Source organism: Anastrepha obliqua, chromosome 4 (assembly GCF_027943255.1).
Source record: "Anastrepha obliqua isolate idAnaObli1 chromosome 4, idAnaObli1_1.0, whole genome shotgun sequence".
Classification (NCBI taxonomy): domain Eukaryota; kingdom Metazoa; phylum Arthropoda; class Insecta; order Diptera; family Tephritidae; genus Anastrepha; species Anastrepha obliqua.
The window spans coordinates 108,436,758-108,460,910 of record NC_072895.1 but is presented as its reverse complement, the minus strand read 5'-3'; the positions used below and the strand labels follow the sequence as shown (position 1 = coordinate 108,460,910).

The window sequence follows — 24,153 nt, the reverse complement described above, 5'->3', positions numbered from 1 at the left end:
GTTTCTTTCTCGTGCTAACCGGCGCCAGTTCGACACACCAAGTGAAGCCAAGTCCTTCTCCACCTGATCTTTCCAACGCAGAGGAGGCCTTCCTCTTCCTCTGCTACCACCAGCTGGTACCGCATCGAGTACTTTCAAAGCCGGAGCGTTTGTATCCATTCGGACGACATGACCCAGCCAACGAAGCCGCTGGATCTTTATTCGCTGCGCTATGTCGATGTCGTCGTAAAGCTCATACAGCTCATCGTTCCATCGTCTACGATATTCGCCGTTGCCAACGTGCAAAGGTCCAAAAATCTTACGCAGAATCTTTCTCTGGAACACTCCAAGCGTCGCTTCGTCGCTGTCATCGTCCAAGCTTCTGCGCCATACGTTAGGACGGGCATGATGAGAGTCTTGTAGAGTGTTAGTTTTGTTCGTCGAGAGAGGACTTTACTGCTCAATTGCCCCCGGCTTTGTTGTTCTTTAGCCGTGATATTGCTATTCTCACCTCGTCATGGTCGGGTAACGGAACGACAATTCCGTCGTCAACGATTGGGGTATCGGGATCTTCACATTCTCTATGACATGCGCAGCTGTCACCGTTTAATAGGTTCGAGAAGTGTTCCCTCCATAATTTACGATTGCTCTGTACGTCAGTCACCAGATCGCCGTCTTTGTTCTTACAGGACAACGCCCCGGTCTTAAAACCTTCTGTAAGCCGCCGAACTTTCTGGTAAAATTTTCGGGCGTTGTTCCTATTGGCCAGCATCTCAAGCTCTTCGCACTCACGTATTTCGGCCTCTCGTTTCTTCTGTCGGATAATACGTCTCTCTTCCTTTTTCAGCTCTCTGTAGCGATCCCACATTGCTACTAAAAAAATGTTTACTTGTTTAAAACTTATTGTGGTCACCAAAAAAAGCTTTTAAAAGGTTGTTGACTTTACTGGGCAACAAAAAGAATTTAGTGCAAAACTGAAAAGCTGTGAAAGGAATGTCACTCATTAACATGCCACCGACACTTTCGCAATTTATTAATGAAAAAAAAAAACAAGTATTATTAATAACAGTGAACTTTTTTCTGCTTTTTCTGCTAATTTTTCCAATATATTTTTGTATTTCATATTACAGAGTTCTCTAAATTTAGTACTTTAAGCATTTTATATGCATTTTAGATAATAGTGATAAACTCCGGATTCATATAAGAGAAGCCTATGGAGTCACTCTGATCCAAATTCATCATGAATAATTTATCGGTTGGTGTCAAATATGTTTTTTCGCCAACGAAAGCTTTATCGAAGTTCGAGATATCCTTGCGATGTTTCTAAAATCAAAGAATATCACTGTGTTAACACCCAAATTTCCCACGAAGGGCCTTTCAATGCGATCACTTACAATTTTCGGTACAATAGGCGGCTCCATTTCCTTCGCCTCAACCTTGTCCCAATCTATATTCCTGAAGAATGGATGTGTGGTAATCTCTGAACGAGCATAGCGGCCAGCACCTAAGCGATTATTGGGCTTTTATGTTCTATTGTAGAAAGCTGTAAACTGTGCACTGCCCCACTTACGCTCGTCAACACGTCCATTGCCTCCTGAGAGAAGTGTTTCGGAAATACTGCTTTTTTCTCTTTGATATTTTTAAATGTGTTCTCCTCATCATCGGCCTCGAAGGGATTTTGTCCGGCTAACATTTCAAAGAGTAACACACCATAAGACCACCAATCAATCAATGGTGTGGCTGTAGGTTTCATAGGCGAGAATCTGCAATGATTTGCATTTGGGTTGAAGAAAATTGTAAAAGAAATGTGCCAGTCCCACCTCGGGTGCCATATACACATTCGTGCCGCAGAAGGTTCTCGTAGTGTCACGATCGGCAATACCATCCTTGCTGAGACCAAAATCAGCAAACTTGACATGTCCCTCACCATCCAGCAGCACATTTTCCAACTTAAGGTCGCGATAGATAATGTGATGCTCATGTAAAAAGAATAAAGCAATAGCAATCTCGGCGGCATAGAAGCTAGTGGATGAAAAAACAAAAGGTCAGAAAAGATCAAAAATATATAAAAATTCATTTACACCGCCACTGATTCCTTGAAACGTCCATAGACCTGCATGTGGTACATAAGATCACCGCCTTTGCAGTACTCCATGACAAAGAATAGACGATCCTGACAAAGATATTATAAAAATGCACACTTTTAGTATTCACAACCACCCCTCCCTTGTAGCTATTTACAAACAAACCATGCACACTCACCATAGTCTGAAAGCACGAGTGTAATGAGACCAAAAATGGCGGCTTGCCCGACAACGCCAACACCTGCTACTCAGTCATAGGCAATTCCATGTCGTCGGTCTGTATGATGACATCCTTGCGCAGCACTTTCACCGCATACAGCTCATCGGTACCACGGCGCTCGGCCAGCAGCACTTTGCCGAACGAACCCTTGCCAAGTACTTTGATGAAATTGAAATCTGCTGCACGTATCATATCGCGTTTGCTCATATTGTGTGGCATATCTTTGTTATCCATGCGGCGCCTATTATCGGTTTTTTTGTCCATCTAAATGTAAGGCGTGAATAAAGTAGGAATTAGAAAAATTGTCTAGGAAAGCACTTTAAACACTCCACACACTCGCACTTCATCGGGCAAGCGCGCTATGTCGTTGACCGGATCCGAGCACGGTATGTTGTAGTACTCGCCCTCAACTTGAGAAAGAAACTTGTACCAGCCGTCGATGGGTTCCTGGTTGGTAAATAAGATATACTTAGAAAAATATTACCCGTTTAGCAGTTTTATTTCCTTTTCAGCTGACCTTCTGTATCTCTTCCAAGCTGAATGAAAATGAGACCATGAAGTCATTACGTAAAGTACGATTCCAATCCCAAACCTCAATCAGTAGACGTTTATCGCGATCTTGCGGTGTGAGGTCACTGGAAGAATAAATGAAGGTAAAAGTATATCCAACTGGGAGCACAAAGCTTAAAGGATATCTGTCCAGCAAGAAATTTTAAGAGATAGTTTTATGCACTGATAACCAAAGCGAATCTATTAAAGGTGATATCACTAGAATAATTTTAAAAATTTATTAGACCAAAACTTATGCAAAAAAGTTTAAATTTCCCTACAGGCATCTTTATTAAAAAATGCAAAAAACTCTCCAAGCGTGAACACTTTTCAAGCTTTTCGGATCGAAGCGCTAAAAAATTTCAATAAAATCTTCTAGTAAACTTGGCTCGTATGAATTAAGCTTAGAAACTTAAAACTCGAAAGCATTTCTTTCAAAGTGAGCAACTTTACTACTTTAACACTTAATATTTGTAATTTAATTTCGGGTTCCTGAAATACCAAACTAAATATCTGAAGGTTAAGTCTGCAATATTGAGTATCACAAGTTTGAATCCATTCGGTGCTAAGCTTCAAAACTCTGTGCTCGAAATATGAGGGCTTGATATGTTAACCCCAAATTGGTATGCAGCTCAAAGTATGTACACCTCTGAGGTTAAGAACTGCAAAACTCGTTTGGAATCTTTCTTGATGTAATGTAAAGCTATCGCACTTATAATTTCAAGTTTCAAACTTTTAAGGTTATTTTTTCAATTGCTTTTCCCCAATTCTATCTTTTTTCTTACTACTCTCAAAATTCAAGTTTTAATCTAAGGTCCGCTGCTTCGAAAGACCTGGAAGCTTGGACTTTAAGTTTAGAGGTTAGATTCACAACCAAGACAGACCGAAAGCTTAATCTATTTGATTCATATAAACGGTTTTTCAATTGGAGCGGGTCGATTTTGGTGCCTTGTGGCAGCCATTTTGTTTTGGCGACATCTGTCAAATCTTTTGTTTATTATTCAGTTGTTTATGCCAAATCATCATGGCAAGTTATACGATTGAACAGCACGTTCAAATGATAAAACTTTATTATCAAAATGAGTGTTCATTAACGCAAACGTTGCGCGCATTGCGCCCATTTTTCGGTAGACGTGGTGGCCCTTCCAATTTCTTATGGCCCATATTGAACCATACGGACCTAGACGACATGTGGTTCTAGCAGGACGGCGCTACGTGCCACACAGCAAACGCCATTTTATTACATTTCAACATCTACCCGCCCTTATTGAAAAACCCTTTATATAACCATCAGAGAGCTGGCAGAACACTTGAACATTATTTATGGATCCGGGTGGGATCTGATGGGTATACCGAAAACAAAGTACCAGATATGTTTCGAGAGCTAGATCAAACGCTGGCATAAGTGCGTTGCAGGTGATGGAGAAAACTTTCAAGATATTTTGAATACTTTTGAATTTTCTGAATATATCGGGGAACTTTTTGATAAAAGTGGTGTATTAATATTTCGAAAAATAGTACCTTACAAAAGTAATTGTACACATTTTATGATTATCATTATTACACTGTGCGACAGTGATATTATACTTTTATGGAGACCTAGCACAACTTGTAGGTATAGAAAAACTAAGAAAAATGGTATAGGAGAAATTTCCAATACACACCAAAATCTCGTCTTATGGCCAAAAAATCGTTTTTCAGGAGGTTGATGTCAACAATCACTCCTAACTTCGCCAATTTCCGACCGATTTCAAATTTTTTTTACTACTAAAGAACAAACACAAGCCTTTCTGACAGTGTGTTGACAATTTTTCTGGAATGGTAACTGACGAGGCTGTAGACGGAAGTATTTGGAATTTTTTTATTTTTTCTCCATTTTTTCAACTTCGACATCATTTTTACGATATTATCCGATATTGAGGATTTTTTTAGTAAATTATTATTATAATATAGTAAATTTAATTTTGCGTTGAATAAGCTATATTTTATTGTAATTGGATGAAAATTCATAGAATTGTGTGAGTTTTAAGATTTTATTTTTTTTACTAATTTTGTATGTACGTATAAAAAATAAAAAAATAAGTAATTGGCGCGTGCACTTCTGTTAGGTGTTTGGCCGAGCTCCTCCTCCTATTTGTGGTGTGTGTCTTGATGTACAGTGCAGCACTGTACGGTATGGTACGGTGCGGTACTGTGCAGGAACTCCTAACAGAAAAAAAGGACATAATATTACTTAACCGGAATAGAACAGTACAGGTTTAAAATTTTAAAAGATGTCTGGAGAGGCTAATCTTGATTTCAAAAATGTTTGCTAGACTCTGTTCCGTTTGTTAGAAAACCAGCAATAATCAGCAAGGGTTTCTTAACAGTTGCAACATCAGCATACTTTTTATAATGATGACCGTTTACGTCCGTTTTAAAAAAATAACAGTCATCTGGTTTATGATAAGGCTGATGATGCATCGGAGAATATAAGGAAATTCGACTTTTTTGGCAACATTTTGATTTATATCTCTTGAATTTCAATGAACACTCAGTACAAGCAAATTCCGGTTCATACCAGCTATCAGAAGTAATATATGTAAGCTTAAAGAAATCGATGTAGCCATCAACCAGAGCTTTATTATTCTGTAACTTCAAACGATGCTTTTGATCCACCAACAAACCACATATGGAACAAAACTTTTTGCGATTATTGCACATTTCTTTTTCATAAATTTAAGCAAAACAATAAAAGTTTGACGTTTTAATAAGGGTAAATTATAATAACAGACTGCACTGTACAGTGTGAACTTAGGTACACTTGGGAGCTTTTTCATATTTCTATTGAAAAAGAAATGCGTGATAATATGTCAGACATTTTTGAAAGTTCTAACCAGTTCTGTTGTATGCAGTACAGTGTACTCTTATGTATACATATATACTCCAATAAATATTATGTATCTATAATAACGCATCAAAATACGCCATAATTCCTATTCAGCGTCAGTTATACCTACATACCAAATTAGTAAAAAAAAACAATCGAAAAACTCACACAACTCTATGAATTTTAATTCAATTACAGTCAAATATAGCTCATTCGACGCAAAATTAGATTTTCTATAACAGTAGCTTACTAAAAAAATCCTCAATATCGGATAATATCGTAAAAATTATGTCAAAGTTGAAAAAAATAGAGAAAAAATAAAATAATTCCAAATACTTCCGACTACAGTCTCGTCAGTTGTCATTTCAGAAAAATTGTCAACACACTGTCAAAAAGGTTTGTTTTTGTTCATTCGAACTAAAAAAACAAATTCGTAATTGGGTGGAAATTGGCGAAGTTAGGAGTGATTCTTCACATCAACCTATTGAAAAACGGTTTTATGGCCATAAAAAGAGATTTTGGGGTGTATTGGAAATTTCTCCTATACCATTTTTTTTAGTTTTTCTATACCCACAAGTTGTGCTAGGTCTCCATAAAAGTATATTTAATTTTTAATTTTTTTGTCACACAGTGTAATATTACGAGGGTATAATATTAGAGAGTGTGATATTACGCAGGTATAATACATTTGCTTTCAAAACGACAGTAATGCTTTCCATAAAGTTTTTCTTTGAAAAATAAATTAAAAAACAGTAAGTTTTGTAAACGCACAATAACTTTCAATAAAAAATAGTTAATAGAGTTTGAACAAAAAGATTTTTAAAGTATATATATTTTACTTGTCTTTTCTTCAATCTTTCTATGTAGCATTTTTTTCAACTTTAAAGCAGAAAAAAAGGACTAAAAACGTTCGAAAAAAATTTGTATTTCACATTTTTTCTCAGATTTTCCATTTGCAGTATGGATTTCCAAATTTCCTGCAATGACGCTTTAAATTGCTACTCAATATTCACACAAACGCACACACACGCCTGCAAGTATGCGTACTCTCCTGAGAGTATGTGCGCGTGTGTGTGCTTCTTCGCTTTTTTTTTGGAAAATTCTTCTGAAAATGTTTATAATGGCAAGCTGTTCACACGTTCGCACAGTGCGGTTGAAAAAAAAACCATCTATACGAACACTCACACATCCAACAACATCGCAGCAAGTAGACGCTTCATTTCCTGCTTCCCTTCTTTGCTTCTTTCATGCGGCGTTCCGTACCTCTCTTTCTCTCTTGTACCCTTCATCTATCAGTTCCTGTGCCACTCCCACGCTGCTGCGCTTACCAAATGCTGGCATGTATGTTTGTTTATTTTAACTGTACTTAAACAGGCACTGCATAGTCCGAATTCACGTAGGAGAAGCCAACAAATTCCGTTTGATCCAAATTCATCATGAATACTTTATCCGTTGGTGTCAGATCCGTTTTCTCCGACGTGAATTGCTTATCGAAGTTCGAGACATCCTTACGATGTTTCTGTACGCATGTAAGTGTATGTGTTCATGTGCGTGAGAATTTTAATTACGCATACATTAAAAGTATTTGCATATTAATTTGACACAAGTGTGCAGCAGCAGTTGATGAGAGCATATGAAAAAAAAAATTGAGGGAAATAAATAAAAAATAATAATAATTAAATATGTATATTTTAAAAAATTTCCATTTATATGCTTTTGGTTGAGTTTACTCACAATCTTCGGCTTAAATGGTGGCTGCACTTCACGATTCTCAATTTTCTCCCAATCGATTCGTCGGAAGAATGGATGAATGCGCACATCCGCTTCACCGGTGGGCCCACAGCCAAGCCGTTTGGTAGGCTGTTTGGTGAGGAACTGCAAGGAGAAAATGGTAAAAAAGTGAATTATATAAAAAGGGATAAAACGCAGCTAGGTAGGTGTAGTTGCCAGCACTTTTTGGGGCACATAAAATAATAGGGAATCAGGTATAAGCTGAGTATAATGCAAGTCCCTGCAGATTAGAGGTTTGACCGTAACAAACGCGCAGGTAATATGGGCCTTCAGATGTGGCCCCAGAGTCTGCATGGTTTTGCCTAGTAATATGAGTTTCATATGTCTTTCAGAGTTTCTATCTGGAAACCTAGTAGAGTTTCAAGTACCGATTAGTATCAGAAGCTCTCTTCGAAATGTTGCGGTGGCATCAGGGTATGAAAAAACCTTTATATAACCACAGGAAATACTTAGAGGAAGGAGCTAGTGAGAAATTTGAAAGTATCCTATAAACCGTCTATCATAAGGTAATATGATTTGGTAAAGTAATAAGAAATAAGGATCCTCTGAAATTAAAAAACGGACAAATTTCGTTAAAGTAATGTTAAATATAGTAATTAATCGAAGGAATAAGCAAAATAAATTTTTTTGACAAAATGGCGGTTTCTCAAAAAAAAAAAATCGATTTTTGGTCAAAATTTCGGCCTTAAATTGTTTACAAAAAAAAATATTTATCGGTGAGAAAAATCTTCGATTGATTACTAAAAAATATATTTAAGAAGTTCGAGTTAAAATTTTAGACTAATCGGTTAAGCCGTTTTCGAGAAATGTTGGTCACCGACTTTCAAAATACCATTTTGAGAAAAACGCGTTTAAAGTTCCAAGTAAGCGCTGCCCCTCCGGCCTTGTACTTTCAAGCACTCTGAAACGCCTTTTCAAATTTGCGTGTAACTTAGAAAATATTCACCGGAAAGATATTCAATTTTCTGTGTGTATTCTTAAATATATGGGCATTAAAAAAAATTGATTTTTTTTTAATTCTAACCCCTTAGTATAACCGAGAATTTGCGAAAATTTTCAAGTGTGCAGTTTAACAGTTTTGGGACACTAGAGAGTGCCAATTGAAAGTTTAAAGTGGCTCAAAATTTGCGTTGATTTTTGATATTTTTTGTTTATAAAAGCATTTTCATCTAACTCAAATTCATTGTGAGCCTTAATAATCTTTCATCGTTTATTATAACAAAATATCTTTCAATATCTCGAAAATTAAACTTTTTATTAGGCCTTCGAACATTAGATATTCATAAATTGCATTCGTTTAATCCGTGGTGCTGTTGACTGCTCCGTGCTTCTTGAGAGTATTTTCTTTAACATTCCAGGAAAAACTCTTCCTAGCTCAGAGTTTTTCTATGTTGGTCTCTCAAAATCTCTTTATGCTGTGAAATGCTCCTATTACTAGAGTCCGTATTGAGTTTAATAAAATCTTTAAAATTATTGAGATAGATTTTACTGCTTAATTGCTTTCACAAACCATGGGCACGCATATTTTAGTTACTTTGTAAATGAAAAAAAAATGCATACATACATATATATTGGCGGATTGAAAATTTATTTTTTATTTTTTATTTTTTAAAAGCTTAAATAACAATAGAATTGCCAAATAAACAAAAAGATAACGCAGCGCTAGCAACGGAGGCTTTCAGCTGGCTGGTGAAGAATTCCTGGTTTATATACGTCGTAGAAGATCAGAGTCCTTCAGAAATTTATAGATTTTCGAAATGTTGGAATCGGAAGGGTTACTTAATAGCGATAGTGCATCATGACCGTCAAAATTCTGCTGTCTTTGTCTATCTAGTCCAGGGCAAAAGGCTAACAAGTGCAGGATACTGACTGGAGTATTACAAAATGGACACAGGCTTGGTTGCCTCCCTTGCAGTAGATATGCATTGGTGATTACACTGTGAGTGCGTGGCGAGTATATGGCGTAGTATAGTTAGATGGGAGTGATGATAGATAAGTTGGTTTAGTACGATTAGGATTAATCCTGGAGTAATGGTGGCTATAGTGAAACCAGTCAGCTACTAGTTTGGTTTGCCTATGCTGCTTTATAAGTCGATAAACATCATTTTTACATAAAAGATTTGATGTGATCGTAGGAGTAATGCTCATATCCTTGGCAGTATTATCAGCGATTGTATTGCCGTTGATGCATGAATGCCCCGGTACCCACATGATTTTGATATTATGAGGGTGAGAAATCAGGATATTTCTTATGGTTCCAATAATGAGGTTGGAGTTATTATATTCCTTTATGGCCTGAAAACAGGACATACTGTCTGTGCATATAATGTATTTCCACTTCGATTTTGACGAATACTGCATGGCGTAGAGAACTGCTGTTGCTTCAGCGGTGAAAATTGAACAAAACGGAAGTAGTAGTCCATACGATATAGGCTCTCCATTCTCTTTCACGACAGCAAAGGAAGTGTAATTCGCTTTGGAACCATCGGTGAAGATTAGCTGCCAACTAGTGCTTTTAAAGCGAGATGAAATTTCTAAAAAATGTGCGCAATACTCTGCCGATGTCGTATTAGATTTTTGCATATAACTTAAGTCGTTTATAAAAGATGATTTTTTCAGCACCCATGGCGGGTGATGGCCATGTCTCATCGATAATAGTCTTAAGGGCAGTCCATTGTCTTTTGCAAAAGAGGCGCATTTGGAAATTGATGAAGCTATCTTAGGAGTCCGTACACGCATAGCTGCCGAGTGAAAGCATTTTTGTAGCAAAGCATTAGAAGTGAGAGCAAGCTTAGGATAAAGTTTCCTTATATTGTCCTCCACATTGTCGATTAGTGATGGTAGACCTGATTCTGCCAAGATGTTTTTTATTGGAGAAGTAGGAAATGCACGTAAAGATCGTCGGACAGCAGTATGGTAAGGAGACGCTAGGAGCTTGATGTTATTTTTAGCATGTTGGCCATATATTTCTACGCCATAGTTGATAGAGGATAAGAGGAGCGCCTTTGTAACGTTGACTAGCAATTCAGAGTTGATAAGCGAGCGTTTGCAAGATAAATATTTCACAATGTTTAACTTAAGAAATAGTTTATCTCTAACGTATTTACAGTGATGTTTAAAGGAATACTTAGAATCTAATACTATACCTAGAAACTTATGACTATCTGTACAAGTAATATTTGTATTGTTAAATGTAGACGTAGGTATATTACAGTTTTGTTTCTTACAAATATGTAGTAGTTTAGTTTTATTTGGAGAGATTGAAACGCCTGAAGAAAGGGACCATGAGGAAATGCGGGATAGGATGTCTGTGAAGGTAGCCATAACGATATTTAGGTTAGGAATTTTAGAAAATATAAGCACATCATCTGCATACATTAGGTGGGAAATGGGAAAAAATTGTACTAAGCTCATCAAAAGCTATAGTGAAGAGGATAACGGATAGGGGTGAACCTTGCGGGGTGCCATTGTCTAGGGGAAAGATAGGGGATCGGACGTTGGATATAAGAACACTAAGCTTACGAGAGAATAGGAAAGATGGGATAATTACCGGTTGAGAAGATGTTGTTGTAATGATTGAGGAGGCGAAGTAGAAGAGACAAAGGGAGATGTTTTATAATGGGATAGGATATTTTATCAAATCCAGGGGTTCTACCTTTAACAGCTAAGAGAGCGAAATGGAGTTCCTGTAGAGATAAATCAGCATCCAATTGCTTAGAAGAAGAAGATAATCTTGAAGGAATGGGACGATTAGATTGGAGTTGGGAAAGTTTGCAAGCGGAAAATTCGGGAGGAAAGTTGGAATCAGAAGAGGCATTAGAGAAGTGGACGTCTAACTCTAAGGCTATATCATGGGGATATAGTAGATTGCCTTGGGATGACTTAAGGGAAGTAATAGAAGAGTGGGAGGAAAAACCAGTAAGTTTTTTTATGTCAGCCCATATCCTTTTTGAGTCGGATGAAGAAGAAATACTGCTGGTAAATTTTTGGAAGCAGTGGATCTTAGACTTTTTGGCACTGCGCCGAAAAAGGGCATTGCATTTTTTATACAAGATAAGGTTTGATTGGGTCCGACTGCGCTTGAAATCATGCCAGGCGTTCTGCTTCTTAGTTCTTAATGTTGAAAGATCGCTGTTCCACCACAAAGGAGCAGGCTTGATCGGCTTTGTTGTAGAAAGTGGGATGGATTCATTTGCTGAGGAACGGATTATTTTTTGGATGTTTGAAGTTTCTTGGTTGATGTTAGATGAAATAGGGAAAGAACAAGAGAGAGTTTCGCAAGCAGACTCAAATTTGGACCAGTCCGCTCGGTTAGTTTTGAAATAGATTCTGGGTTTGAAAAGGGTTTGGGGGCGGGATAATTGGATTTTGGAGAGGATAGGAAAATGATCACTAAGATCGTCAATACAAATCCATGATACTTTGGAAGAGAGGGATGCAGAACAAAGGGTAAGGTCAATATGTGTAAAGGATGAATGAGTGGAAAAGTGGGTGGGAGATCCATCATTTAGGATAACGACGTTAGAAACTAGAACGGAATCTTCAATTGCTCGACCTTTTGAGTTGGAGGAAACAGACCCCCAGAGAGGGCTCCAAGCATTAAAATCTCCCGCTACGATAAAGGGGTGGGTAGAGGAAGGAATTAAATTGTTAAAATCTGTTGCGCAAATCGATTGATTCGGAGGGGAATAACCGCACACTATTGTGATTTTGTTGGATGTTTGTAGTTCAATGGCTAGAGAAGAAATATTGGATTGGGGGAGAGAGGATAGGTGAGGTAGGTTTCTTTTGACAAGGATGCCAATGCCCTGTTTGTTAGACGTAATGTGTGGATGATTATAAAAATGACCAACATAAGCTTTTGGGAAGTGAGGAGTGACGTTGTGTGCAAGGTGAGTTTCATTTAATAGGATGACGGAGGGGTTATGATTTTTGATTAAAATTTCCAAGTCAATATAATTATTAAAGTAGCCATTCATATTCCATTGCAGAATAGATAGCATATTGAGACTGTAAAAGAAAAAATGAGTAAATTATGTGTGTGTTATTGATATTGTTGCTATATGAGAGTTAAGAGAGTATTTGCTTGGCTTATTGTTTTTTTTTTTTAACTGTTGGTTGCATTACTTGTTATGCTAAGAGATTTATTTCGTTAATCATCTTCTGATGACATTGTAGTGTCATCAGCGAGAGGTAGGAAGCTGTATTTAGTTTTAACCGTTGGGAGATTTGTGTTATTTGTTTGTAGGTGATCGGAAGAGAAGTTTGAAGTTGAGCTAAAATCTGTGGTAGTAAAATTTGGGGAATGAATAAGAGAAGAGTGAGAGTCTGTGTTAGCAAAATTGATAATGGATGTTTCTTGGGTTTGAGCGAAATTCGAAAGTGAAGAGATATTTATTGGGAGATCTTCTGTTGAATGAGTGAATGCTGGGGCTATGAATGGAGTGGTTAAGTTATTTAGAGTTAAATCGGATGCGGGAAGAGTTTTTTCTGCATTATTGTACAATTGATGTTGAGTTAATTGTGGATGTGGATTGGAAGGTGTTATTTCTGGATTATTTGGCTGACAGTTTTCCATAGAAAGAACTGTTGAAAAGGAAAGCGCGTTTTCAGGGAGGGAGGGAGTAGAGCTCTGGTATATTTTAATAGCTTCCCTCATGGTACATTTATTGGTTGTTTTAATTTTTTGTATGTCTTTTGCTTGAATAAATTTAGGACACTTGTTCGATGAAGATGGGTGATCTGCTAAGCAGTTAGCGCAAAGAATGCGAGTGCAGTTATCCGGCTGGTGGGGTGGGAAATTACAATTAACACATGCTGGCGAGCGTTTGCAAAATTTTGCTGTGTGCCCCAGCAGCTGGCAGTTCTTGCAGCGCATTGGGTTGGGGATATATTGCCTTATGCGGACGTTTCTCCAAGCAATGTCAATCTTGTCAGGAAGGTGAAATAGGTCGAATGTTAATAAAACGACCCCGGATGGAACTAGTTTATCATTGGTAATCTTCTTTTGAAACTTATAGGCCGCCACTACACCTTGTGCGCTTAGCTCACTTACGATTTCACTTTCATTGACATTATTGAGAAAAGGCGCGAACACGGTGCCCTTATTAAAGTTAAGATTTTCATGGTATTTTGCTTTTATGCTGCATATACCAGGAAGCTCTTTTAAGCCAAGGAATCTTTCTGCCACGCTCTTGTTATTGACTAATAACAGGATGTTGCCGTCACGTATCTCAGAAATGGATTGAATTTCTCTGCTTACTGCACGTATGGATTTGTCAACTGCAAAGCACGAATACTGACTCAATGGCTTATTTTTGTCAGTTGCCTCGAGGACTACGAACTTGGGGTTAGGTTTTTTAACACTAGGAAGGCCAGGGAAAAGGTCTTGCAAGTTAGTCGTTAGAGACTTATTCTTTTTGTCTTTGGATTTTTTATTCTTTTTGTTGGTGGTGCTATCGGCTAGTAACGAAAACCGATTAGTACCTAAATTGGGAGGTCCAGGGGCCATGTCGAATGTTTTAGGTGTAGCACTGTATACTTTTGGATTTTGCCACTCCGAATCAAAACACGAACTTAGTTTTATTTAAGTGAAAAAATAGACTAGGTAAACTCGTGTCAATTTGTGATTGCGAAAAGCACTAAAGAACACCAGAGAAAAAAAAACAACACCTCTGTTCAGCGCGAGTGGTAGTCGACGACTGTGGATTGAACATTATAGCGTTCGAAAGTAAGGGATATGTGCACCGTTTCTGGGCACCTTGCTTCCATTTGTATGATTTAGGAATTCCCAAATGAACACCACGGTGGATATTTAGCACACTAAGCACGCATGGATTGAAATTGCTCAATTTGGCTCATCGCATTTGAAATAATAAAGGATTGTAATGGATAAATAAATGCCGGTAAAATATTTAACTTTTATTCGAATTTTTATCCAGGGATTTTGCGATTTCGGTACAAATCGGATACAATTTTGTTTTTTTCGACTTAAGTTTTAGTTATTAACATTTTAGCGAATACCTGCTTTTGTGTGACTACATGTGATTTACAACTCACAGGGAGACTCAGAAGCTCAATATTTTTTAAAGATATTTTTATGAAATTACGATTGTATGGCACCTTGTGAACTATTTAAATATTTTATTTTATTTATATTAATATATTATTTTATTATTTTTTATTTTAGTTTTTCTTAGTTTTTATATGTAAAATAATAACCAAGGTAAAAAGTATACCCCCAACAAAATGTGTTTGTGTTTAAATAATATACATATATATGCGGTAGAGCCTTCACAGGGTTAAGTTATCTTATCTCTAAACTTTGTGTTTATAATTATGGAATTTTAGGAGTTATTAAGTCTATTTATTTTAAAATATTTAGTGTTTTTCAAAAAAATTTGCTATTTAAAAATATTATTTCTTTCACTGCAAACAAAATTATTTGCAAATAAATAAATGACCGCGATTAGTATACATTTTACTTTTTTGCATTTTTCTCGAGTGAGTTATTATTATCGTGTTGCCGAAGAAATGCTTTTTGTTTTCAAATTGCGGCCGTAAAATTTTATTAAAATTAATGTAATTTGATTGTTTAAATTTTCTGTTTCGTTTTGAAAAAAATTGTATACCAAAAAACTAGTTAGAAATTCTCTGGATTATGGTCATTCTCTTTTCATACAGTAAGCCGCTTAATCTATGACCAAGCGACGCGTGAATTATTTCGAAACTAAATTTTGCATCAGCATTAAATTTGTGGCCAATAATTTCTTAATCTATATACATATAACGAAAAAAAAACACAAAAACAAAAACAAAAAAACACACACACAAATATTATACTTAACAACTACTAAACCTACGCTTAACCTTGCAAATTCTCTATATCCATAACATGCAAATTTGGGACTTAAATTTTAATGAACTGAAAAGTATACAAAGAGGATATAAAACAAAGGGCAATGAATATCTGGTACACACTTCTCATGTGTAAATTTTATATTGTGTCTGTATAATGCATTATTTATTTACGCCTGTGTGTTTGCGTAACTTTGCAGGACATTTAAAATTAATTTATGCCCAACAACACATGTGTGCATTATTAAGGATGCCCAGCTTCAGCAACAGACTTCAGAAAAAAAAAAAATGCATAAAAGAGCATTCGACAGCTTAAGGCCGTACACTTGCGTGTGCCAGCTTCTTCTTGCACAAAATAAAGGCTGGTGTTAATTCAGAAAATTTAATTTTAAATAAATTCAACTCACCCCTTTGCACGCCTCCTTTGCCTCCTTGCTTAGACTCTTCGGATAGGAGACATTGTGATCGGTGATGGCAGCAAACAATTCCTCTTCATCTTCACCATCGAAAGGCGGCTGACCGACGAGCATTTCGTAAAGTAAAACGCCATAGGCCCACCAATCAACCGATTTACCATAGGGCTGATACAGGATGATCTGTTGAGGGACGATGAAAATATACAAATTATTATATTAAAGAGAGTAATAAAAGAAAAACGGGTAAACTTTTGTAATGAATTTTAGTCACAAAGAAGGTATTGAACTAAAAGGGAGTAGAAATTTAGAAAAATATGTATGAGTGAGTGGTGTTAAATAAGCAGCAATTCGCGCTTGCTTAAACACTTGCAATTTCATTTGGCGAGCACAAGTCTGGACTTCTCAAAAGGCTTATGAAACGGTAAATTGCAAACGTATACTGGGTACGCGCGCCATTTTGTCTTGTATGAATTTGAGAATTGGAATGGAGGGACCTACAATTCTATGATTTTTCAGGTTGGAAATATACTAGCAGGTTTGCTATTACCTTCTTAGACCGCTGCTAGAAAAAATTTTTCCAATCACTTCGTGTTTCATGCCTACAGTGAAACTCGAATCGGAACCCTACCGAATGGTAGCCACGCGCTAACCTCTCGGCTATGGCGGCCGCCAGTGAGTCCAGTATTCAGCTGCAGATCTTGGCGAGAAGAAATATCGCTATTCGAATATTTCTTGCCATTTCTAAAACTCTTTATGTCTAACCGTCAGCTGAACTTTTCCTTGAACCAGAGTAGAAAAAGTTCTAAATGTGACTTATTTTAAATATTCGAGACTAGCTCTGCGACAAACTAATCTAATACTGAAACTGAAAGTAATCTAGGCTTTCCTATTGTTATCCAGAGGCTGGCCGGCTTGAAGCCACACATAGACTTTTTGACACCAGGCGACATACATGGATTAGTAGTTGTTTTTATTTGTTACTTAGGAGTTTTGTATAACTCCCTCTTATCTGTTTGGTTAACTACTTTCAGCTCGCAACAAATGACATCACATCAATATTTTGCTACATTTTCATAATTTTTCTTTTTTTTTAACCCTCATTACTTTTGTAACTTTAAAATATATTTCTTTATTTCACAGAAATATTAGAAAACAACCCTCGATTGTTTTGTTTTTAGTTTTTTTTAAAAAGGTATTAATTTTTTTATATAGAAAGGATGCACAACATAGCCTAGAAAAAAAATATATAAAAAATCAACGGGAATTTTTATCAACTACAAGCTTGCGCTTTATTGTACTAAAATTTAATAAGCTTTAAAGTTGCTTACCAAAAAACCTATCTAGAAATTTTAATTAAAAATGATTTTTATATGGAGAAAATGCGCAACATCGCAAAACGAAGAAATTATAAAAAAAAATATCAGTAAATTTTAAGGGGTTGGGGTAGTCAGAATTTTCAAAAAATTGATTTTTTTTTTAATTTTCTTAAAGTATAATACCCTAAAAAAATTGTGAAAAAATGTAAAGTGAATCCGACAAATACTTTTCGAGTTATTCAACAATTAACAAAGGGCGCTCGGGCTCTACATAAATCGTTAGCAAAACTTTAAAGGCGTTTTTCTCAAAACTATGTTTTTTGAACTGGTGATCACTGTAACTTAAAAACCGCTTGGTAGATTTCAATAAAATTTATACTGCTTCTGGAAAACATAAAAAACTCGTGCCTGATCGAAGGATTTGTTTTCAAAAATTTTGATTTTTTTTAACAATTAATTGCCGGTTTTTTCTGGAAAATCAGAAAAATATTTCCTAAGACCGCCATATTCTTAATTAAAAGCAAAACATCGATCAGGCACAAAGTTATCTATTAATAAAACTGATTTCCCTTGTCCGATTGATTTTAGTTGAATCTCCAAGGACTTGTAATGATCACTGTAAGGGGCTGCTGGAGAAACGGGCTCCACATAAAAAGCTATAACTTTTACTATTGTTTTTTTTAATTTAAATTTTGCTTAAGTCATGTTTTATTCTTATTTTATTCTGTGCACTTGGAGACGGCGAAAGGAAAAAATAAGGCAGCTGATTTGCGATACCACCTTTAATAGATTCACCTTGGCTTTTATTATATAAAAATATAATAATTCAAAAAAGAAGAAGAAAAGTGGTGAAAACTGTTCAATATATTGATGTTCTATCTTTTTGTCGCCGGGGGTACATCAAATCTATAATAAACCGGTTAAGAATTACAGGCAAACTCTGAATGATGAATGAAATCAAGTTCTGGTGAAGCAGTTTATTTTGAAACACGTGGCATATTCTACCCTAAAAGTAATAACAGAATACTCTAACCCTTATCAAATTGGAGTTTAGACAAGAATTTTACTTAATCACAAAATCCTTTGTAAACCCATTATCATTTTAAATTATACTTTCACACAAATGGCCCACTAGTCTCACCCACCTTGTGCGCATTTAGGTCACATTTTTCAACTAAATTCTTTTGCAGATTAAATACAAATACGGCCTGCCTTTAGTCACTCACTCGCACCTCGCACAAATCCACATATTGCCAAACATGGGTCGGTCGGAACTAATTAGTGTCACCAGAGCAACTCACTCTGATATTTTCTTTCAAGCGCACTTAGGGTAAATTTTGTTTATCTTTGAAGTGAAATCGAAATTTGCTACCCATTTCGGTAGCTACAAGTCACAATACAACAAACGCCTATAAACTTTCGTTCTGCTCGCTAAGTATTTATACGAGTATATCGAGTTTACTCACCTCGGGTGCTATGTAGTCGGGTGTGCCGCAAAATGTCTTTGTTGTCTTATCGCCAATAATATTCTCCTTGCACATACCAAAGTCGGCAATTTTAACATGACCATCCGCATCCAATAGGACATTGTCCAATTTCAAATCACGATACAAAATGCCTTTGCTGTGTAGAAAAAAGAGGCCGGCGGCAATTTCAGCGGCGTAGAAGCTAATAGGAAAGTAGATAAGAAAAAGTAAATATAAATTCGAGAAAAAAAAACTAGTTAAATTAAAAGTATGTGAGTACCAAAAAATGAGTGTAAATAATAGACTGCTGAGATTGGCCACTTCAAAAAAGTCAATTCATACGCACAAAAGTCGCTTAACAGAGGTCAGTAAATACACAGAAATGGTCAGCTGTGTGTGAGTGTTTGCGTGTGCGTGTGCATGGAAAATTAAGTATTTCCTTTTGCTATTTGCTTTCTCAATACTTACACAGCGACTGGCTCCTTGAATTTTCCGAATTGTTGTATTTGAAACATCAAATCACCACCATTGACGTACTCCATGACAAAGAAGAGGCGGTCTAACGTTTGGAAGCACGAGTGCAACTGCACCAGGAATGGTGGCTTCTCGCCCAACGCCAGTACGCGCTTCTCAATCATTGTACACTCGACATCATTATCCTGTATGATGACATCCTTTTTGAGTATTTTGATGGCGTAGAGATCTTCGGTGCCTTTGCGTTCGGCCAACATGACCTGAGGGTAGAAATAAGAAAAAAAAACCCAAACAAAAAAAAAACGAAAAATGTAATATTGTTGCAAAAAACTAGATTGAATTATAAACTTGTATGTGTTTACATACATACATAGCAATAAATAATATATAGAGCATATATGAGCCCTCCACACATACACATACAGTATTTCGGCACCGACATTTCCTTTTATATCCAACAATAACAATATCAAGAAATTTATTCCATTCTACTTTACTTCCATTCTTTTCTCCTCCTACCTTTCCAAATGAACCTTTGCCCAGCACTTTGATAAAATTAAAATCTGTAGCACGTATCATATCCTTTTTGGATTGTGTCTGTGTATTTGTATCGCTGCGCATCACCAGCGGTTTCTTCTGCGATGATTTCTATGAAATGCGATATAATACAAAAAATATAAATGTAAGCAATAATACATATATCAATTTTTCTTATTCGAATTGGCTGCTTGTTTATTTTTCTTGCAATTTACCCGCATTTGACTTTTAAGTTTAAGCAGATCCTGCGTGGCATCAGCGCATGGCACGTTGTAGTATTCACCCTCCTCTTGTGTGAGTAATTTGAACCAACCATTGGCGGGATTCTGGAAAATTTTAAGTGTTGTTTGAAAAAGGAAAAGAAAAAAAAACGAACATTCTATACAGCAAGAAGGGACTAAAGTTAAACATTGTACTCGACTGAGTTGTAGGCTGAGAACACCGCATGTAAATATCTATCAGCCCTGTTCTGCATTCCAATTTGGGTTGAAAAGCTAAGCGATACAGTTGCTCTTCCTTTTTCTGTTAATTCTTGAATTCCTTACCAAGTTCCAATGGATTTACTTTATTCCGGTGATTTAGGGCAATAATTTTGAACCCAAAAAGTCGATTCAGTGCCAACTCAATCAAAATCAAGTCACCCTCTTCGAATGTAGTTCAGCTCAAACTTTCTACCGAAGTCAAATACCTCGACGTGATTCTCGCTACGAAGTTAAAGTGGAACGAAAAATGAGAGATCGTTCCAGGAAAGTCTTCGAAAAGATAAAGTCAGCAGCTGTGCATAGAATCTGGCTATCAGATCCATCCTCTTCTAAGCAGGCACTATCTGATAGCCCATTAGTAATAATGACATTTCGAAGCAAAATAGAAACGGCGAAATGGGGGTGCCCCTGTTTGTTGCAGCTTCACTTCGTTACACCACACCGAGCTTGACAAGCCCCAGGGTAACTACAACGCAACTAGGTTAGGTTAGGTTAGTCAGGCTGCTTGTCTAAGACCACTGCATATCATTTCCATCCGCTAACTAACCTTAACCACTAACTAAGCTTAAGCCATTTATATCTTTTTAAAAAGGTACCTATTCCCTTCAGTGAGGCATTTTTGAATTCTTCAAAGAAAATAAACGCGAAGATATTAGGAACGGTTTCTTTGAAGTACAGGACATTCCCAGAGGAAGTGTTGTACCGATTCCATTTCTTCTTCATCTTCACAGGTTCTGCAGAAGTCATTGTGAAGTGCACCCATTCTACTGGCACTGGCTCGTTATAACACCTGTGAGGACGCTGGTAGTTAATCCAAGAAGCCAGTTTGTCCTTTTCAGATTCAGTTTCGGCCAGAGCGCTTTGGAGACCCTGCAGTTAGTAGTCATAGACTACCTTCTCTTGGTTTCCGCGATTACGCTTGTGTAATCGCAAACGCAGTGTATAGTTCGTTTAAAGGAATGCTTATGCCCTCTACCACTCGCTGAAGGTCAAGCTCAGAGCCTTTTCTTTTGCGCTCATCCGTTCTTCTATTTCAAACGCAACCAGATTGAACGCAACTTCCGAGTGAAGGGAGTTTTTTTACGTTTTTATACGTCAAAATTCGTAAGCATATACGCTATGCCGCTTGACTTAGGTGAGCTGGCCTATCAAAATTTTTTCTCGAATATGTTCTCCACAAGAATTTCTGAATTAAAGGTTTCTACCACAATCTAGACTTGTCGCGAAGGTAAACAATATGATTGGAAGAGGAATTTAGTCAAAAGAGCTCTCTCTGAGCCCCCATCATTGTAGACTCCTTTAGGCTGAGCAGGGAGAAAGTTCTCATAATTTAGCTTAACAGCCGAACTGCAATTAAATCTATGCTTTGCGATACTATTTTGCGACACTACTTTTAGATAGCTTTTGAGTGCAAGAGCTTCTTAAAAGCGCTGCCTGTGAATTATACTACGAATGTGGCACACAGGAATATCACTCAGAACTATGGCGCCGATGCAGTAGTAAGGAAGGGAGCCATGGTATAGTTAACAAACTCTGTGTATAGTGCAGTAGTTCTTTTTTCGTGCAAGCTCCTGCTCGGGCTAGCTTTTATTCAAATCCGGAATATCCACGGCCTGGATAATAAGTCAGAGCTAGGCAAGATTCCAAAAATAAGACCTGAAGTGATATTTTTACTTGACCATTCCGCATTCGTGCTATACTGAGCACTAAGATTGGAAAATACTCTTCGGCACCCACATCAGCCGAATAGACTTCCCCACAAATGAATTTTGCCATAGCTGCAGAGCTTTGCAGAAGACGAGAAGCATTGTAACCTATCTTTTCCACTGTCTCGCTCTAACAAAAACACGAATATGCGACATCTCCATCTTAGCAAGTATTTCTTTGAATTCTTAGAGTAGACTTGGAGCTAATAGACATTCGGAATCTTCAAAGATTCTTAAAAGAAACTCTGCGGTTACAAAACAAGGGAAATTAAAGGAATTTAATTAAAAACCGCTTGCCTGTTAGCACCTTTCCACACAGAAATGGTTGGTCTAAGTGTGCTTATCTGCATTCCGAGGAAAGTGGCAGCCAAAAAGGCCAAACCTAGTCTACTAAAGAACTGGCATAGAGAAAAAAAATAAAGCGGAAACATAGCGCGAAGCAGATGTTCATTATTTTCAGCTCAGTTTTAAAGCTACACCATAATTTTTATCTGAACCTGCCTATAAAATATTTCTAATCAAGCCGAAAATAATTTAAAAGAGGTTTGGATAAAAATTTAAAGAATAAAAGCAATACAAATTCTATAGAATCTGTACAGTAACCACGCGTCACACCCTTTACCTTTATGTGCATGTAACCACGCGCCACACCCTTTACCTCTATATGCATGTAACCACGCGCCACATCCTTTACCTTTATGTACATCTATGTATTAAAAACCGGTTTAGTGTACATAGAGAAAAATATCACGCCACTTATTACAGCTATATGAGGCTGCGTATGCGTTGAGGCTAGCGATGTATTTCAATAGAAGTTGGACAGCATAAGTGCGCAGGACAAATTGCTGCTTGGTCTCGCAAAAAATCATACCGGTGTTTTTTAATAAAATTAACTTTGTTTCGATTCCGTTACATATTTTTGGTCCTTCGAGCCGGATCAGACGCGAGATAATAAAATTCAGAGTTTTTTTACGAGTTTCTTAGTATATGTTCTGCAAAACGCACGCTGTTCGGGTTAAGTTGCAGTAAATCAACATGCAAAAACTGAGGTCTAAACGTGCATTGCTGAAGGGAGCTGTTACACGCATTTGCACGTTTGTGAATAGCAATGGCATCGATCAACCCATTGAAGATTGGGAGTGTCGCTTGGAACGTCTGGAGGAGATTTGGGTGGAATACAAGGACATTGTTCGGGTAATGATCGAGAAGAGCGACGACGAGGAAGGGATGCATGTTGAGATCAAGGCAGACTGGGAAGAATTTGAAGAGCGAATGCTCTGCATAAAAAGCAAACTACGGTTACACATAGCTGAAAACTCTCGATTAACGGCAGCTACATCAGCTACATTTGAGTCAACTCGTCAAGATGCTGCAGTAACGAGTATTTTATCATCACAAACTGGCATCCTGCAAAATTTGGCAAGACAAGTGTCTAGTCCTAATATAAGTTTTTTGCCAAAGCTAAAAATAAAAGCATTTGGTGGTGAACTTACGGAATGGAAAGCATTCCATGACTCTTTTGTCAGCGCAGTTCACAATAACACAGTGTACACTGCCTGCCAGAAGTTCCAGCTGTTAAAAAGTTATTTGGCTGAAGCAGCATATGAACTAGTTGGGCATATTCCTGAAACAAACGAAAATTACTCAGAGGCTTGGAGTAAGCTATGTTCTCGATACAACAAATTAGGTGTTATTGCTAACACGCATATTACTAAATTTATAAATTTGGCAACTACTACTAGTCAATCGTCGATTAATTTGCGTAAGATATACGATGGCGCAGATGAAGTTTTGCGTGGATTACGCGCCTTAGGAGAGGAGGCAGAGAAACGCGATATCTGGCTTATACATCTTTTACTATCCAAGCTTGATCCAGCTACCACTAGAGAGTGGACTAAATTACATAAATCTAATATTGATTTTCCTACCATTAATGAGTTCCTTAGTTTTCTAGATACCACATGTCTCGCCTTGGAGTCTGCTGTACTGACAACAACATCACCTACTCGCCAACGCATAGTCTCAGTGAAGGCTCATCAAACAACAGTAACCAGGTCAATGCCTTGTGTGAAGTGCAATGATACTCACGAGTTACCTCAGTGCAGCGCGTTTTCTAGATTGGATGTTAAGGAACGACGGGACCTTGTGGCCAGTAAACGTATTTGCTTCAACTGCCTAAGAGTGGGACACATATCAGCCAATTGCCGCTCTAAATTCTCTTGCCGCATCTGTCGCAAACGTCATCATAGTCTCCTTCATCAAGACACTACAGAGGCATCACTACAACGAGACCGTGATGAGCAAGCGGTGACCGTCAACTTCAACGCATTGCCAGAAATCAACACCCTCCTTCCTACAGCGGTGTGTGAGGTTACTGATTGTTATGGTGAACAACAGCAGTGTCGCA

At 37.2% G+C, this 24,153-nt stretch overlaps 1 protein-coding gene and 1 pseudogene across 1 annotated transcript in view; both read right to left on the bottom strand.

The window, feature by feature from the left end:
• Positions 1-1,149: 1,149 nt before the first annotated feature.
• Positions 1,150-2,350, bottom strand: LOC129244334 (protein kinase C, eye isozyme-like; annotated as a pseudogene).
• Positions 2,351-2,634: 284 nt separating this feature from the next.
• Positions 2,635-24,153, bottom strand: part of LOC129243794 (protein kinase C, brain isozyme-like) — an 85,718-nt gene continuing 64,199 nt past the window's right edge. The window contains exons 6-13 of the mRNA XM_054881107.1: positions 19,774-19,884; positions 19,541-19,669; positions 19,016-19,281; positions 18,548-18,749; positions 15,757-15,945; positions 7,436-7,576; positions 6,887-7,220; positions 2,635-2,730 (exon numbers count right to left, since the gene is read on the bottom strand). Of these exons, the coding sequence (XP_054737082.1) occupies positions 7,068-7,220; positions 7,436-7,576; positions 15,757-15,945; positions 18,548-18,749; positions 19,016-19,281; positions 19,541-19,669; positions 19,774-19,884 (1,191 nt within the window). The 3' untranslated portion in view covers positions 2,635-2,730; positions 6,887-7,067. The remainder of the gene's footprint in view (positions 2,731-6,886; positions 7,221-7,435; positions 7,577-15,756; positions 15,946-18,547; positions 18,750-19,015; positions 19,282-19,540; positions 19,670-19,773; positions 19,885-24,153) is intronic.